At 45.8% G+C, this 14,387-nt stretch overlaps 1 protein-coding gene across 1 annotated transcript in view; it reads left to right on the forward strand.

The window, feature by feature from the left end:
• The first annotated feature begins 494 nt into the window (after positions 1-494).
• Positions 495-14,387, forward strand: part of PTPRJ (protein tyrosine phosphatase receptor type J) — a 50,545-nt gene continuing 36,652 nt past the window's right edge. The window contains exons 1-6 of the mRNA XM_044259312.1: positions 495-513; positions 2,954-3,187; positions 5,500-5,748; positions 6,820-7,044; positions 9,906-10,172; positions 12,604-12,861. Of these exons, the coding sequence (XP_044115247.1) occupies positions 495-513; positions 2,954-3,187; positions 5,500-5,748; positions 6,820-7,044; positions 9,906-10,172; positions 12,604-12,861 (1,252 nt within the window). The remainder of the gene's footprint in view (positions 514-2,953; positions 3,188-5,499; positions 5,749-6,819; positions 7,045-9,905; positions 10,173-12,603; positions 12,862-14,387) is intronic.

Here is a 14,387-nt window from a genome sequence, read left to right on the forward strand (position 1 = left end):
ACAACAAAAATCCCGAACTCCGTTGATTACCGTCTTGTGCGCACCTGGCTTTACATTCTGTACTTGCAACCTGAACATGGCTGGGGGAAAGGGTGCCATGGTCCTGCTTCCCCCACCCCTCCCCCCCCGCCCTAGAGAATCTTGATCTTGCTTCTATGTCCTTCTGCCTCTTCTATGTCCTTCTGCGGTGGCAGGAGGGAGTGCTGCCCTGGGGAGCTGCTCCAGTGTTGGATGTATCTGTGGGGAAGAACACTGGTTGGGTCAGCCTCCACACAGCCGAGCTAATCCATTGTTTGTAAGCGACCTCTGGTTTCACCGAGTTCCCGTATTCAGTGTCCTGGCATCCTAATCTCTGCCAGGGGGCCTTTTTTTTTTTTTTTTAATGTACTCGTTAACACCCCAGCTCCATTATTAAATTCTCAACTGCTTTATTCCTGATTTGCATTTTCCGTGGCTGAATGAATGCACTGACTTCCGTTTTTTTTCTGTTACAGATGGTGTGCGCAGGTGACTGTAAGTACCACTTCCCTCTCTTCTCTTGTATTGTTCGCTACCGCCCCCTGATGGACACAGCAGCATTTACAGCAATACGAAAATCACAGAAAATGCTTATTTGTTCAGTCTTAGTTTCCAGTTTTTCTTTAGAATTGGGGTGAGTGTGGCAACAGCAAGTGAAAGAAAGAATTCAATCAGTTGAGCAACTTTGACAAAAAATTTTATATTTTCTGTGGTTTTTCTTTTCTGCAAGCCTACATCCATGGGTGATTTTTAAAAACACTTACTTTTCACAACGCAGTATGATTTATATTTACTTTGTATGCTGCTATCCCATAAGTATTTTTTTTTTTGCTACGCTGCTCCATTATTTTTTTTTTAAAGATTTTATTTATTTATTAGACAGGCAGAAATCACAAGTAGGCGGGGGGGGGGGGAAGCAGGCTCCCCACTGAGCAGAGAGCCCAATACGGGACTCAATCCCAAGTCCCTGGGATCATGACCTGAACCAAAGTCAGAGGCTTTAATCCACTGAGCCACCCAGGCACCCCTGCTCCATTATTTTTAAACTGATGTACAGAGTTTGTGTAAGCTTTGGAAAATTAGAAGTAGACTCCTGTATATTTTGCTTCTATGTGGAGGACTGAGTCCCAGCTGCTAACAGTGCTGGTCCATTGAAGTGCTCCCTGGTCTAGAGTAAAATGAGTAAAATAAGGCTATGATAGTAAGTTTTAAGTGAAGCTAAGTGTATTTAATTGATAGCAACATTTATTCTGGGATTATGTCCTCACTAATTTTTTAGGTCATAATTTGTTTCTATAAAAATAATAGTATTTGGTAGTTTTTAAAAATGTACCTTTTAGAATAAATAAAAATTGGTAGCTTTTATCTGTCCTCAAAATTTGGGAACTTCCCCTCCACACCCCCATTGGTAAAATCCCAAAGTCTGTGAACCATGGAGATAAAATAATTAGAATGTTCTTCCAGTGCCACACAAAGGGGGCAGATCTTGCTGAAACCTTTTAATAAAGCCAATCTCAGTTAATAATAGTGATTATGCAAAGTCTGTACAAACAATGGGAAGAGCTCTGCAGTTGCTTTTTCTTGCTTGTTAATCAGTTTGGTAAATAGGCTGGTAGGTACCTTGTAGAGGCTTGAATCTTTGGTGCCAAAGAAGAGAACTTCTGTGCATAGAGGTAGCATTTTAAAACAGAAGAAGGGGAGATGAGGGACCTATGATTCCTTTTAAATATCATAATAAAATCCTGTTCTAGCGCTAGTATACAGTGGGAGATAATGTTTTGTTAGCTTGCATGACCACTGTTTCTGGCTACTCAAATCAGTCACATTTATCACTGAAAAGTTTCCTGGTGCCTTATTAAGTAACATGCATTTCGGTGGCTGTAGATGTAACTGTTACCAGATCACAGCTGAAGCCTTGGACACAGGAAAGAAAAATGAAACACAAGCTAAAAAGTCTGTGAACCACAGTGATGAAATAATGAGAATGTTCTCCCAGGACTTTGAGTAAAATCACATGCTGACGACCAGCAGGGTGGAACTCTGCACTCCTATTTTATAAATGTCCAAATCCAGCGACCTTGGTTACCATATCACGTGCCTTAAAAATAGTCCATGTTTAAAATAGTGTGTTAGAGCTGACAGCAGAGGAATTTGAGGATGAGGGGTTCTTAGGGACTCATTCCAGGTCACACTGCTAAGGGGCAGAGAAGGTCCTCACATCCAGGGGTGAATTCAAAGACCAGCTCCTTTCCCTTCATGCCATCCTGTCTCATGCCGTCTTAGTGTCCGAAAATGGCAGAGCTTCCTCGTAATATCAGGGTTTGGCCAAAGAGTTAGCTTCTGCATCTTGTAAGACCTCTTCATGGGCAGTATTTTCTAAGAATGACAAGAGAGACTCCTTTTGCCTCTTAGGTCTTTCTTTATATCAGCCTCTAGATAGATTTAATCCATACTCAAGTCACAGCCAACATTGCTGATTTCTGTCATTTTTGTCTTCGTTTTAAAGCCTTCTGCCTTACTAACACACAAGCATGCATATATGTATATGTATCTAAAATTAGTTTGCTGGAGGAAAGTCCAGGAGGCAAAGAAAGGGAAATAAACTTCTGTCATTGTACAATTCACTTCTGAAAAATAGACATACAGAGCAGTCCTGGCTCTTAGGTTTCTTTTTTATTTTTAAAGATTTTATTTACTTGAGAGAGAGAGAGGGCAAGCATGAGTGGGACAGGGAGGAGCAAAGGGAGAGGGAAAAGCAGACTCCCCACTGAATGGGGAGCCTGATGTGGGGCTCAATCCCAGGACCCTAAGATCATGACCTGAGCCAAAGGCAGACTGAGCCAGCCAGGCTTACATTTCTTTTTTAAATATAATTTTTTCTGTCCTTTGGGAAATGTTATTTAAGTAGAACCCATGTTTGTGTTTGACATTGAAGCTTTTTCCATCAATACAACCAGTATGACCACAACATGGGCAGACGTGAATGGCACTGTTTCTGGGTACACGCATACAGAAAAGAGCAAGGTGGAGAATGAGTGGAACACCCGGGCTGAAGATCCAATACGGAATGGCACCACAGGCTTCAATCCAACAACTTCGAACACGTCCTTTGTCCCTTCAGAAACAGTCGCCGGGACGTCAAGAGATTCCGTGGCCATAAATGACACAGGTAAGATGAGCCTCCAGGAATGATGGTGAACCGTTCCTTTTCATCCTGTGTCCTTGAGCCTTGTCCATTCAGTTTGCCTTTTGGGGAGAGATTGGTTTTTGCTAACGGTGGAAGAGAAAAAAGATTCTCTATTGTTTTAAGCCCAGGAGTTCAGGTGACTGGCTCATTCGGTATTAGGGTCCTCGGTGTTTTGGGAAGTTTTAAGTAATTCCAGCTGTTCTGTTTTAAAAATCCTTTGCTGTTATTGGCAATATTTTCTGCTAAGGCTTGGGGGCAGAGACCTCATTAGCCATGTGTTGTAATGGGTCCAGTGATTAGTAGGCTTCTTTAAAAGAAGCTTAAAGCTCTGCAGGAGAGTTGATGCTGTGTTTGTGTTCTGAGGAGTTTTTGCTGGGCCTACGTTGGGTATACTTTATAGAGGAGTGTGTGTTTCAGATGACATAATGGCCCTGTGACACTTGGGAAGGTTTAGAGTTTTATTTAGCTTAGATGTCAGTATCCTGAGCCACGTGTTACAGCTGCCAATTTAGCTCTCTCTCTCTTTTTAAGCTGAAAAGAACCAAAACTATAAAAAAAGAGATGAGAAGCTCTTTTAAAGCTGAGAAGAACCAAAAACTTAAAAATGAGATCCTCTGTTGGTTTTCTGACCTGGGGATGGGATCTCTTTGGCTGGTGAGGGCCATGGAAGCTTGACCTCGTGGAGCCCGCGGCTTGAAGAGACCACCTGCCTAGCACAGTGTCTCCTTCAAATGGAACAGGCGAACAAAACCAGTGGTTTTCAGCAGGGTTTTTTTTTTTTTTTTTTTTTAGGTCAGGAAACAATTTCTTTAAATAATGAAATCTTGCCCAGAAGCCCAATAAATAAAAAGAACTGGGACCAGGGGGAGCTACAGGGATGGGGTATTACAGATACCTTCAGAAAAACTCTCGGAACTCTTCAGAGCAGAGTTTTAGGGGCAAAAAGCTGTATAATAGAGGTTTATATTATGAAAGAGAGAAGAGCAGGAGGAGAGGGAGGCAGAAGAGGAAGAGCATGGAGGAGGAGGAGGAAGATGACGGAATTCAGCAATGGTGATGGGGACAAGGGAACACAGCACCGGTGGCCCTAGGAAAGAGGAGGTCGAGCGGTGGCAAGAAAGAGCCAGCCCAGGGGCTGAGTGTCCTCACTCTGTCTGAAAGTCCCAGGGACAGGGCTTCGTTCATCAGCTACTATTTGCTGAGCATGTACTATGTGCTTAGTTGTTCTTAATACATTATCCTGGCCTCGTAGTAACCCTGAGGGCCACAGTGACAAACTGTAATGCCGAGGCGTTGTAATACGGAGGTATCGTCTGAGGGCTTGGTTATTGAGCAGGAAGCGGCGGGCACCGAGGGAGCCCGGGCTTAGAGCACAATAGTGCGTAAAAGCTGGGACCCCTTACCCAGAGTCCTTCCTCTGGCTACTTGATGGCTGTTCCATTTCTTTTCAAAAGAGAAAGGACACAGGAGTGACCCCATTTAGGAATCTTTGAGCGTGTTTGGCGTGAAGGGTAGAATCACAGCGGATTAGCTCACTTCAGAGCCCATCGTGGCCTCCGGTGCCCCCCCTGCAGACCTCAGGCAGGGTTTGCTGTACCCGCAGCACTCCGCGGACCTCACGGACTCAGCGCCGGAGCCTTGGGTTCTGATTTCCCTGATTCCACCCGTGATGTGTGCCCCTGAGCCAGTCAGTCCGTCCACCTCTCAGTGTGTCTACCTTGCCATCTCCAGAATGAAGGGAGTGGAGGTCACGTTGACCGAAATGGCTGGTGTATGTTACAGCAAGCCAAATCAGGTGATGGACAGAACAGTGGGGTGATGGATCGGAAATCTTCCAAAACACTTTTGGGTTGGAACACAGGAATGAGTTCCTTCGTCGAAAGTCGAAAAAATAATGCCCTGAGATGGCATTATTTTTGTTGTTATCTTGAATCGAGACCTTTAGAAGTAGTAAACAATCACTTTGTTTCCTGCCTTGTCCCCATGCCCTAAACAAATATGATTCAATGCTGCTGTTTGTCAATTTCGAGGACAATTTCAGAGTGTCACACCGCCGTTGAAGTGAACTGTGGAGGGGAATACTACAGATCCTAAAAATCCTGGGCTGTGGCTGTATGCTTCTTTTCCCTTTTCATCATGCTATATCTACTTTTTCCTGCTGTGAAATGACAGATTTGCCCCGGACTCTGGTATCAAGAAAGTATTGTTAGTGAGAACCTCAGTGGCCCCGTCATTACTAATGAAAGGTGACTGCCCATTGTTCCATCAATGTCCACTGTGTGTTTTTCAAATAGAGCCCAGTCCAGTCTCTCGTCTTCAAGATTCCTTCGTGGGGGTGACAAAGGCTGCTCTTACCTGGGAGACTGGCAATGGTACTTCTACCTACCGGCTGCTCCTTGAAGGTGCTGGAAGTTCTAAGGAGTTGACTCAAGACTTAGTGGCCAATATATTGGGCCTGAAACCAGGGACTCCACACAATGTCACCCTGACACTTGCAGAACCAAATGAACAGAGAAAGCCCTCGGTCACAGGCAGTGACTTAGGTGAGTTACCAAAGTGTGTGCTTCTCATCTGCCTTTCTGGATTTGATTTTCCATGACTGCTAAGAAGTGTTGTTCTTACATTTCTATTGAGGGCTTTCCTCCACATTTTAGTTTGACCCTACATTTATATGAAGAAGGTAGGGAGATGTTCTTATTTTATAGGTCAGATCGCTGGGGCTCAGAATGGTAATGGGGGTTGAAAGTTTTTGAGTCTGGCATCCCGGAAAGGAGCTGGCTCCACGAGCTCTTTCAGCTTTCCATCGAATGAACAACAGATGTGTTTACATGAGCAGGGCCATCAGAGGCACTTGCCATGCCCATTGAGGACAGGGACGCTTAGCAGGCAAATCTAGCAGACATCGTCTGCATTGCCAATGGTGTAGCCATTTGCAGATTTTAAGCGTTTTCAGAAGTGACCCTGTGGATTGAGAACACATACTTAATCCCCGTTTTACACTGAAGGAAACAGGACTGCACAGTGGGTGTTAGGAGTCTTGACTGCGAGTGACAGGAGCCAGACTTCAAGTAGCTTGGGCTGGAAGAGGAACTTACTGGCTTGCGTCTGTTTTCCCACGGTGGGCAGCAAGGCCTTGAAGAAAGAGACGGGGGGACTCCCAATTCCTCTTCCTGTTTCCTTCTTTAGCAACCTCATTCTCAGAGTGGCTCCGGTCACACAGCTCTGGGAGACATGATTCCCCATAGGTACCCCGTGTCACCCCCTATCAGAAGAGGAGATATTTCTAGAGTGGGCTCTGACTCTCCGGGTTTGCGTCCCGTGGCTGTCCCTGGAGGACCACGTTTGGAGCTGGGTGGGAGATGATGTCCTGAGAAAAGGGGAAGAGCTGCAAACAGTCAGGTTGGAAGGAGAAGCACAGTTGTCTGGTGGTACCTGGGATAAAAGTAGAAAATAAAATGCCTGCCTGAGATTGGGGCCTTTGTAGGAGGATGTCTCTCTCTCTCAAGGGAAGGAAGGGCAGAGTTTGAGGTGGCCTCGGGTCGGGGAGGTGCTGCAGGGGGACAGGGCTGGGCTTCTGTCGCAGTGAGTGTATTTGACTTCTGTGTTTGAAACAGATGCCAGCAACACAGAGGGCGCCTTCCCGCCGCCCAGGACGCCCACTGCCCAGGTGTATGGGTACACCCTCAGTTCCACAGACCCGTCTTCTCACCATCCTCTGACCAGAGACACGGAAGTGTGGCTCTTCGGGCTGGAGCCCAACACGCAGTACAAGGCCACCGTGTATCCTCAAGCAGCCGGGGGTAGAGAAGGGCAGCCCCAAAACATAACTTTCAGGACGGGTACGTTGAATTTTGTGGAATGTCTTCAGCCAGAGTGTTCTGGCCCCAAGTTTTGTCCTCTGTGATTCCGGTTTGCAGTTCTCTCTTGCCTCACCAGCAGTTCGGTTGTCAGAGGGCGTTTTCTGGAAGAGGTTTTGGACAGAGCAGTTGCAGTGAGTTTCCTCTTCCCTCTGCAGCCAAGACGCCGCCTTCTTCCAGCTCCGGAAAGCGTGTCGGGAGCTGCTACTATGTGCAGACGCCAGGTGCCACCTCGTGTCTTTCTTTTGTGCCTTTGCACATGAACCTGGGGGACAAAGTCGTGTCCTAGTTTTCTCTTATTAATAGGTGTTCGTGTTGTCATTGTTGGCTAAAGATTTTCTCCATCGAATGAGAAAACGAGTTTTTATTTTTCTGGCCCAGACTTGGCATGCATACTGACCTCCCTGCTGAAGCTCGTTGACATTCACGTCGTGACGTCCTACCTAGAGTTCCCGTGGTGCTTCTGCTCTGCACACTCACCAGTGTTTGGGGGTGTTTTGGTTTGGTGCTGATGGGGGAGCAAAGAAATGCGTGGTTCCTCCCTGACGGCATTTGGGTATAGACGGGGAGCTGAGGGAGATGCACGTGCACTGAGAGGCATGTGTCAGGCCCCGTGGGCTTGGGAATAAATTCCGCAAGAAGCGTCACCCTTGGGGACCAGGCCGAGGCGACATGAACTAACTCTGGTTACCTGATCCAAAAATATACCTGTTCTCAAAGGCTGCCAGAGACCCATAGGATGGAGGGATGGGGTGGGGGCTGGGGGACACAGGGCAGAAGATAAGACTAGGATCCAGGAAACTCGGGAACGCTGGATCACACTGTACCAGGAGCAAAGTCCCACGATGGAGAGGGTATCCCATTCCTGCTTTCTGGGTGACTGTGTTGGGGAAGCGAGTTCTGTCCCCCAGCTTTTACATGGCCAACAGGCACTTCCTCCTATCAAGGGGGGTTGGGATGCTGTTGGGAAGAGGGCACTGGGTGCTGCAGAGGCAACCAGCTGCCCACGGCAGCTGTCCACTGAGGGCTCTGGACGTCGGAAGGTGGAGCACGATTCTCACATCAAATCCCAAGGGAAGGCCTCTGCCACAGGCAGGATTTGAACTTGCTTTGAAGAGAGAATAGCATTTGGATGAACAGAGAGAGGGAGGAAGACATGTCCGTTGAGGCAACATCGTGGGTGAAGGTACAGGTCGCCAATACGGAGGTATGGAGGTAGAGAGGCACAGGGAGTCGGTGACGGCTCCAGGCCCCTGGTAATTCCACAGGGGTTGATTTCCTTCCTAGAAAGATGTGATCAGGAGCTTAAGAGTTGGGTGTCTCTCTCAGAGTCATGCTGCAGAGCACTCAGGGGCAGTGACTGGCCTGGCCATGTTCCTTGCACAGGCCTTGTTCCTGGCAGGGCACCTATGACGGGTGGTGTCTGTAAAGAATTCTTGCTTTTCCTGGTATCTGCCTTGAAGGAGGGTCCACTCGTGCCCTCCTTTCTTCTACTGGGGATGCTACTGTGTGGGTGGAGAGGGGAGGATATACCTGTAGGAAAGGCGGCTTGGCTTCCAGGGACCCTCAGGGACCCAGCAGGTCGGCAGGTGGGAGGGCTTGGTGTCTGGAGTGGGGGTCAGGTTGGAGGAGGGGGAGGAATGGACCCACTGGGGGTGCCTTTGACAGTGGTAGAGCTGTCCGACACGCAAGATGCTTGTGCAAGAGGGTGAATGGGCCCCTTGCCAAGCACTGTACTCCAGAGCTGGATCTACCCGATGACCTTTTGCCTGATTTGCCAAAAGGAGTTTTGTGGATTAGTGTGGGTCTTGGGTTCCCTGCTTTTAAAGTGGTTTGAGCAGAATTAAAGTGTTAGTGATTGTGCTTTAGGCTCTCGGTCAAATGAACACACACATGGTTTGTGTCAAACTGTCCTAGCATTTGATAAATAAGAATTATAGTAACCTTCACCCTCTCTTTGTGGTATGTGTGTGGGTATGTATATATGTAGACACATACATACGTACGTATAAGTACGCACACATATACATGTATCATACCGGGCATTTTTCTAGTGACTAGTTAGGTGGGATGGAGTTCAGGAAATCATCAGAGCATTGCCAAGACCCCTGAGACTAGTCATGGTAGGAAGTTATCTCTTACCAGGTTGGCAGGTGGAACCCGATCCCAGGCCATCAGGCAGGGCCTCCCTGCCGCCCCCACCCCCCGCAATCCCAGGGATGCAGGGTGGAGGAGGCAGCCTCCCGGGACACAAAGCAGGCCGTAGAAGGATGGAGGATGGATTGCGAGTGTGGAGTGAGCTCTGTGTTATCTCTTCTTGAGGTTAGGAGTGTTATCCCACTTTGACAGATGAGGAAACTGAGCTCAAGTGATTTTCCTAAGATCTATCCGGCTGATAATGCAGAACTAACCTTGGAACCTGGGCCCGCCTCCTGCTGAAGCGTGTGATCTTTAACTGATCCTGTAGAGTTCATTCTGGAGGGATAGCTGCTTGAGGGGGTTTCTGGGTCAGCCCGGCACGGGCGCAGGCCTGAGTAGAGTCCGTGTTCTTGTTTGAGGGGCTGTCTTAGCTCTAAGAGTAAACTCCCAAGAAGAAACAAAGATGGACTGTGCCGTTGCAGTTGGCTAGGTTGTTTTTCACTGATGACGATGATGACGCCGATGACGCCTGACATTTGCTGGGGCCCCTGCAGACGTTGTGTTGTGGCTGTGGGTACCTGGTGAGGGAGAGGAAGGCACAGTCGCTGAGAGCCCTTCTTACATTAGCTGGCATGCCCCGATGGGGGTTTCTCTCTCTGGCTTGGCCATTCTGGTTACTGTTAACTTCTCTTGTGTCTTCACAGTGGCCAGTAAAGTTTTTGACATTGAAGTTGTGAACATCAGTGTGACCAACATGACCCTGACCTGGAAAATCAACGATGATGAGGCATCCTCTGTCTATACCTACGAGATCCAGGTTGCTGGGGCAACGGATTCCTTCACCCTCAACACCAGTGAGACTTGGGTCAACATCCCTTCACTCAAGTCAAGTACCCTGTACAACATCACCGTGCGCCCTTTCCTTCAAAACGGTTCTGAAGGCGTGTCGGGTTTCCTCCAAGTGTACACCCGTGAGTTCACTCATTGCTTTGCTAAACTTTCTTGCCTGCCTGCTATCTGCTTTCCTGCCCTCAAGGAGAGCAGGGCTCAGTGTGGGAGTCCACGGGGCCTCTTACCTCCTTCAGGATGTGCGCTGTAGTACTGGCGACCATTGACGAACCCTCCCCATGTGCTGAGCGTTGTGCAGCGTGCTTTCCTTGAGCTCTCAGGGGATGTTCACAAATCTTTGACATGGTTGGCATTAGCCTTATTTTACGGACAAGAAAGCCACGGCTGAGAGAGATGCTGTAGGCAGGTATCACACCTGGTAAGTGGCAGAGGTGGGATTAGACTCCAGCTGGGTTTGTCATGACCATTCTAGAGCGGTGGAGGCACATGGATGCATGGAGACAAAAAGAACCTGCATACTCACGTCCCTTTGTCTTCCGGGTACTGACATTATCGTGAAGCAGGGGACAGATACAGCTTATCCTTTTTTACTTAACTCTGCCTTAAAGATAAGATGATAAACAGCAAATAAAAAGTTTTCTGTTCTGAAGGAGGTCCAGTATTTAAAAGAAAACAATAATGGTGTACCAGCAGTATATAGTACAATAGTATCAGTATTGTACCATGTCCAGGGCTTTAGGATCCCTGTGTTAGAGGTGAGAAAGCTGCAGCCCAGCGCAGCTGCATGATTTGCCCAAGGCCACAGAGTTAGGTAGCAAGTGCAGAACAAAAACCCGTGCCTGGCTCTGGATCCAGGGCTTGTTTCACAGAGTGCTTCACTTGGGTGTCTGTTGTTTCCTAGGAAGCATATCTTAGGAGGTTTTTTTTTTTTGTTGTTGTTGTTTTTTGTTTTTTTTTTAGAGAGGGGGTGAGGTTAGGGGAGAGTGGAAGGAAGGAGCAGAGGGAGAAGGAGAGGAAGGATCTTAAGTAGGCTCTATGCCCAGTGTGGAGTCCAAGGCGGGGTTCAAACCCACAGTCCTGAGATCAAGACCTGAGCCAAAATCAAGAGTCGGATTTATCGACTCTTAACTGGCTGAACCATACAGGTACCCCCACACCTTAGGCATTTTTACAAGTGTCTTCTGGACTGGCTTTTTGGGGTAAATGGGAATTTACTTTCACTTTTCCATATTTTACATTTTTTACTGTTTAATCCCTTTATTAGTTAGGATTATGTTTAGCTGGGAGTAATAAAAAACTCCCCGAGTTTGCATGGCTTAAACAAAATAAAAGTCTATTTCTTTGTCATCATAAAAGAAGCCCAGTGCCCAGCAGGAGGGGATGGTGGAGTGCTAGCCAGGGCTCCATTGCAGGAAACACAAGCTATGAGGCTTTTTTAAGCCGAAAGGAATTTAATCCTGGGAAATGAGGGCTAATAGAATTATTTGGAGGGTTGGTATATTATTTTTCTAGGGCTGCCATGACCAAATACCCAAGACTGGGGAGCTTCAACAAGAGAAATTTATTTTTCGCAGTTCTGGAGGTAAGAAGACTGAGAACAAGGTGTTGCGTGCGGGATTTTCTCTGAGGCCACTCTCCTTGGCTTGTAGATGACTGCTTCTCCTTGTGTCTTCACATGGTTGTCTTTTGGTCCATGCATATCTGTGTCCTAATCTCCTCTTCTTATAAGGACTCCAGCTGATGACCTCATTTTACTTTAATTACCTTGTTAAAGACCCTTTCTCCAAATGTACCTCACATTCTGAGGTACAGAGGGTTGGGACTTCAACACAGGAATTTTGAGGGAGACACACAATTCAAGTCATAACAGCTGGGGAGCCGGCTTTAGGCTGGGACCCAGGAATGATTCCCACCCTAAGGGTCCAGCTTGTCACAGCAGCTCCAGGAATGTATGTTCTGAGCTGTAGTCTGGGATCAGCAGCCACAGTGTTGGTTCTAGAGCTAAGCAGCTTGAGCTCTAGCCATTGTGTCTACATTCCAGCTATAAGGAGGGGGAGGAGCAGAAGATACTGCTCCAGGCTTTCATGATATCGTCCTAGAAGTCCGACAGTATTTCTGCTCACATCCCATTGGCTAGAACTTAGCCACATGGCTCATCTAGCAGCAAGGGAGGCTGGGAAATGTAGTCTTTATTTCTGATGGCTATGTACAGGGCTAAAAATCTAGGGCTGCATGACTAAGGAAAAAGCAGGGTAGGGAATTGGTTTTAGCAGTCAACTCTGTTGCATGTCCCTAAACAGAGGTTCATTTATTTCCGGTGAATGACTTCGTACAACCCAAAAGCAGTTTCTGTGTTCTTGTAATCAAGTGTTTTCTCAGTGGCCAGAAATACCAGTTTCTGAGGGGCTTGGGTTGTAGATGAGAAGAGAAAAAGACAGGTCAGGTGTCCCAAGTGTGCATTTAATCTCAGTAGAAATATTTGTGTGACGTTCAGTCACTCTTGTCTTCTGGAGAAATAGGTTCTTAATCTAGTTGTTTACTTTCTTCCCTCAGCCCCTGGTCCGGTTTCTGACTTTCGAGTGACGAGTGTCAGCACGAGAGCAATTGGCTTAGCTTGGAGCAGCAATGACTCGGATTTCTTTAAGATAATTACCACAAAGAATGGAACTGGAGAATCTCAGGAGAACACCACCACTCACCAAAGTATTGTCATTGGTGGCTTATCCCCTGGAACTATGTATGTTTTTGACATATTTCCGAGAGGACCAAATGAGACTGAAGGGGATCCCCAGAGAGTCTGCAATAGCACTGGTAAGCAAATAGACTGTGTTTTCTGTAGAACAGTTCCTTAAAGGAAATCAGTGCAATTTGTAACATCCAAGTTTTCCAAATATTGCTTTTCTTTTTATCTAAGAAGAATCTTTAAAAAATGTATAATGATAGTAATGCATATTCATTGTATAAAATACACACACGAGCAAAAAGAAGAAAATCACATAGTAAACTATCAACCAGAAATAATCACTGATAATTTTTGGAGTGTTTTTGGTGTATGAAATAATTACTGATAACTTTTATGATTTTACAATTTTAAGATATAGACAGGTGTGTGTGTGTGTGTGTATAGTATATTTTTTCTTTTACAAACATTGAAGTCATCCTATTTACGTGGTTTTATAATCTGCCTTTTTCCACTTATTAGCTTATTATGGAAATTTTCCCCCTTCAATATAAATATTTCTACAGGGTAGTTTTAATACCTGCCTGGCATTCCATTGTCTAAATGAAAGGTCAACAGATAATAATGGCCTATGGGCCAAATCTGGCCCACTGCCTGTTTTTATAAACAAAGTTTTATTGGAACACAACCATGCTTATATATTTACATATGTCTATGACTTCTTTTGTGCTAGAAATGAGTAGTTGCAACAGAAAATATATGACCCATAAAGCTTAAAATATTTGTTCTGTGGCCCTTAGAGAAAAACTTGGTTGATCCCTGGGATAGATCATTGGTATTCAAAGTGTGATCCAGGGATCCCTGAGAATTCCCTAGGTTCTTTCAAGAGGTTGACAAGGTATTATTATTATCATAATGCTGCTAAAGTGATATTTGGCTTTTTCACTTTTATTCTCTCATAATGAGTGTACATTGAAGTTTTCCAGATGCTATATGACAAGGGATGACATCATCACTCTGATGGCTAATGGAATTTAGGCTTGTGTATTATGTTTTAGAAATTCCCTCGTTTTAAAAATTTCTAATACTGTAAATATAAATATAGCCTATATAAATAAAAATTCTCTTTTAAAAAATTCTCTTGGGGCGCCTGGGTGGCTCAGTGGGTTAAGCCGCTGCCTTCGGCTCGGGTCATGATCACGGGGTCCTGGGATCGAGCCCTGCATCGGGCTCTCTGCTCAGCCAGGAGCCTGCTTCCTTCTCTCTCTCTCTGCCTGCCTCTCTGCCTGCTTGTGATCTCTCTCTGTCAAATAAATAAATAAAATCTTTAAAAAAAAATTCTCTTTTAAGAAGGTAAAGGGTCCTGAGATTCAAAAGTCTGAGAACCACTGATCTGGATATATTGTAAATTACTTAAGTATTCCTCTTTCATTGGACAAGCAGATTATTTACAGTCTTTCATGAACAACATTGTTCTTTAAGGCTAAATGATATTGATGAAAGTATCTCATGAAAACAACTTAATGCTCATTTCTGTTGTTTTTAAAATTTGAAATGACTTTTTTTAGGAAGTTTGAAAAACACACTATTCTTTGATCTTTGATTGTAGGAGAATTGAAAACTTTTATGGAGAGGGGAAGAATAAAGAAATGAGACT

The sequence above is a fragment of the Neovison vison genome, chromosome 7 (genome assembly GCF_020171115.1).
Source record: "Neovison vison isolate M4711 chromosome 7, ASM_NN_V1, whole genome shotgun sequence".
Taxonomy (NCBI): Eukaryota; Metazoa; Chordata; class Mammalia; order Carnivora; family Mustelidae; genus Neogale; species Neogale vison.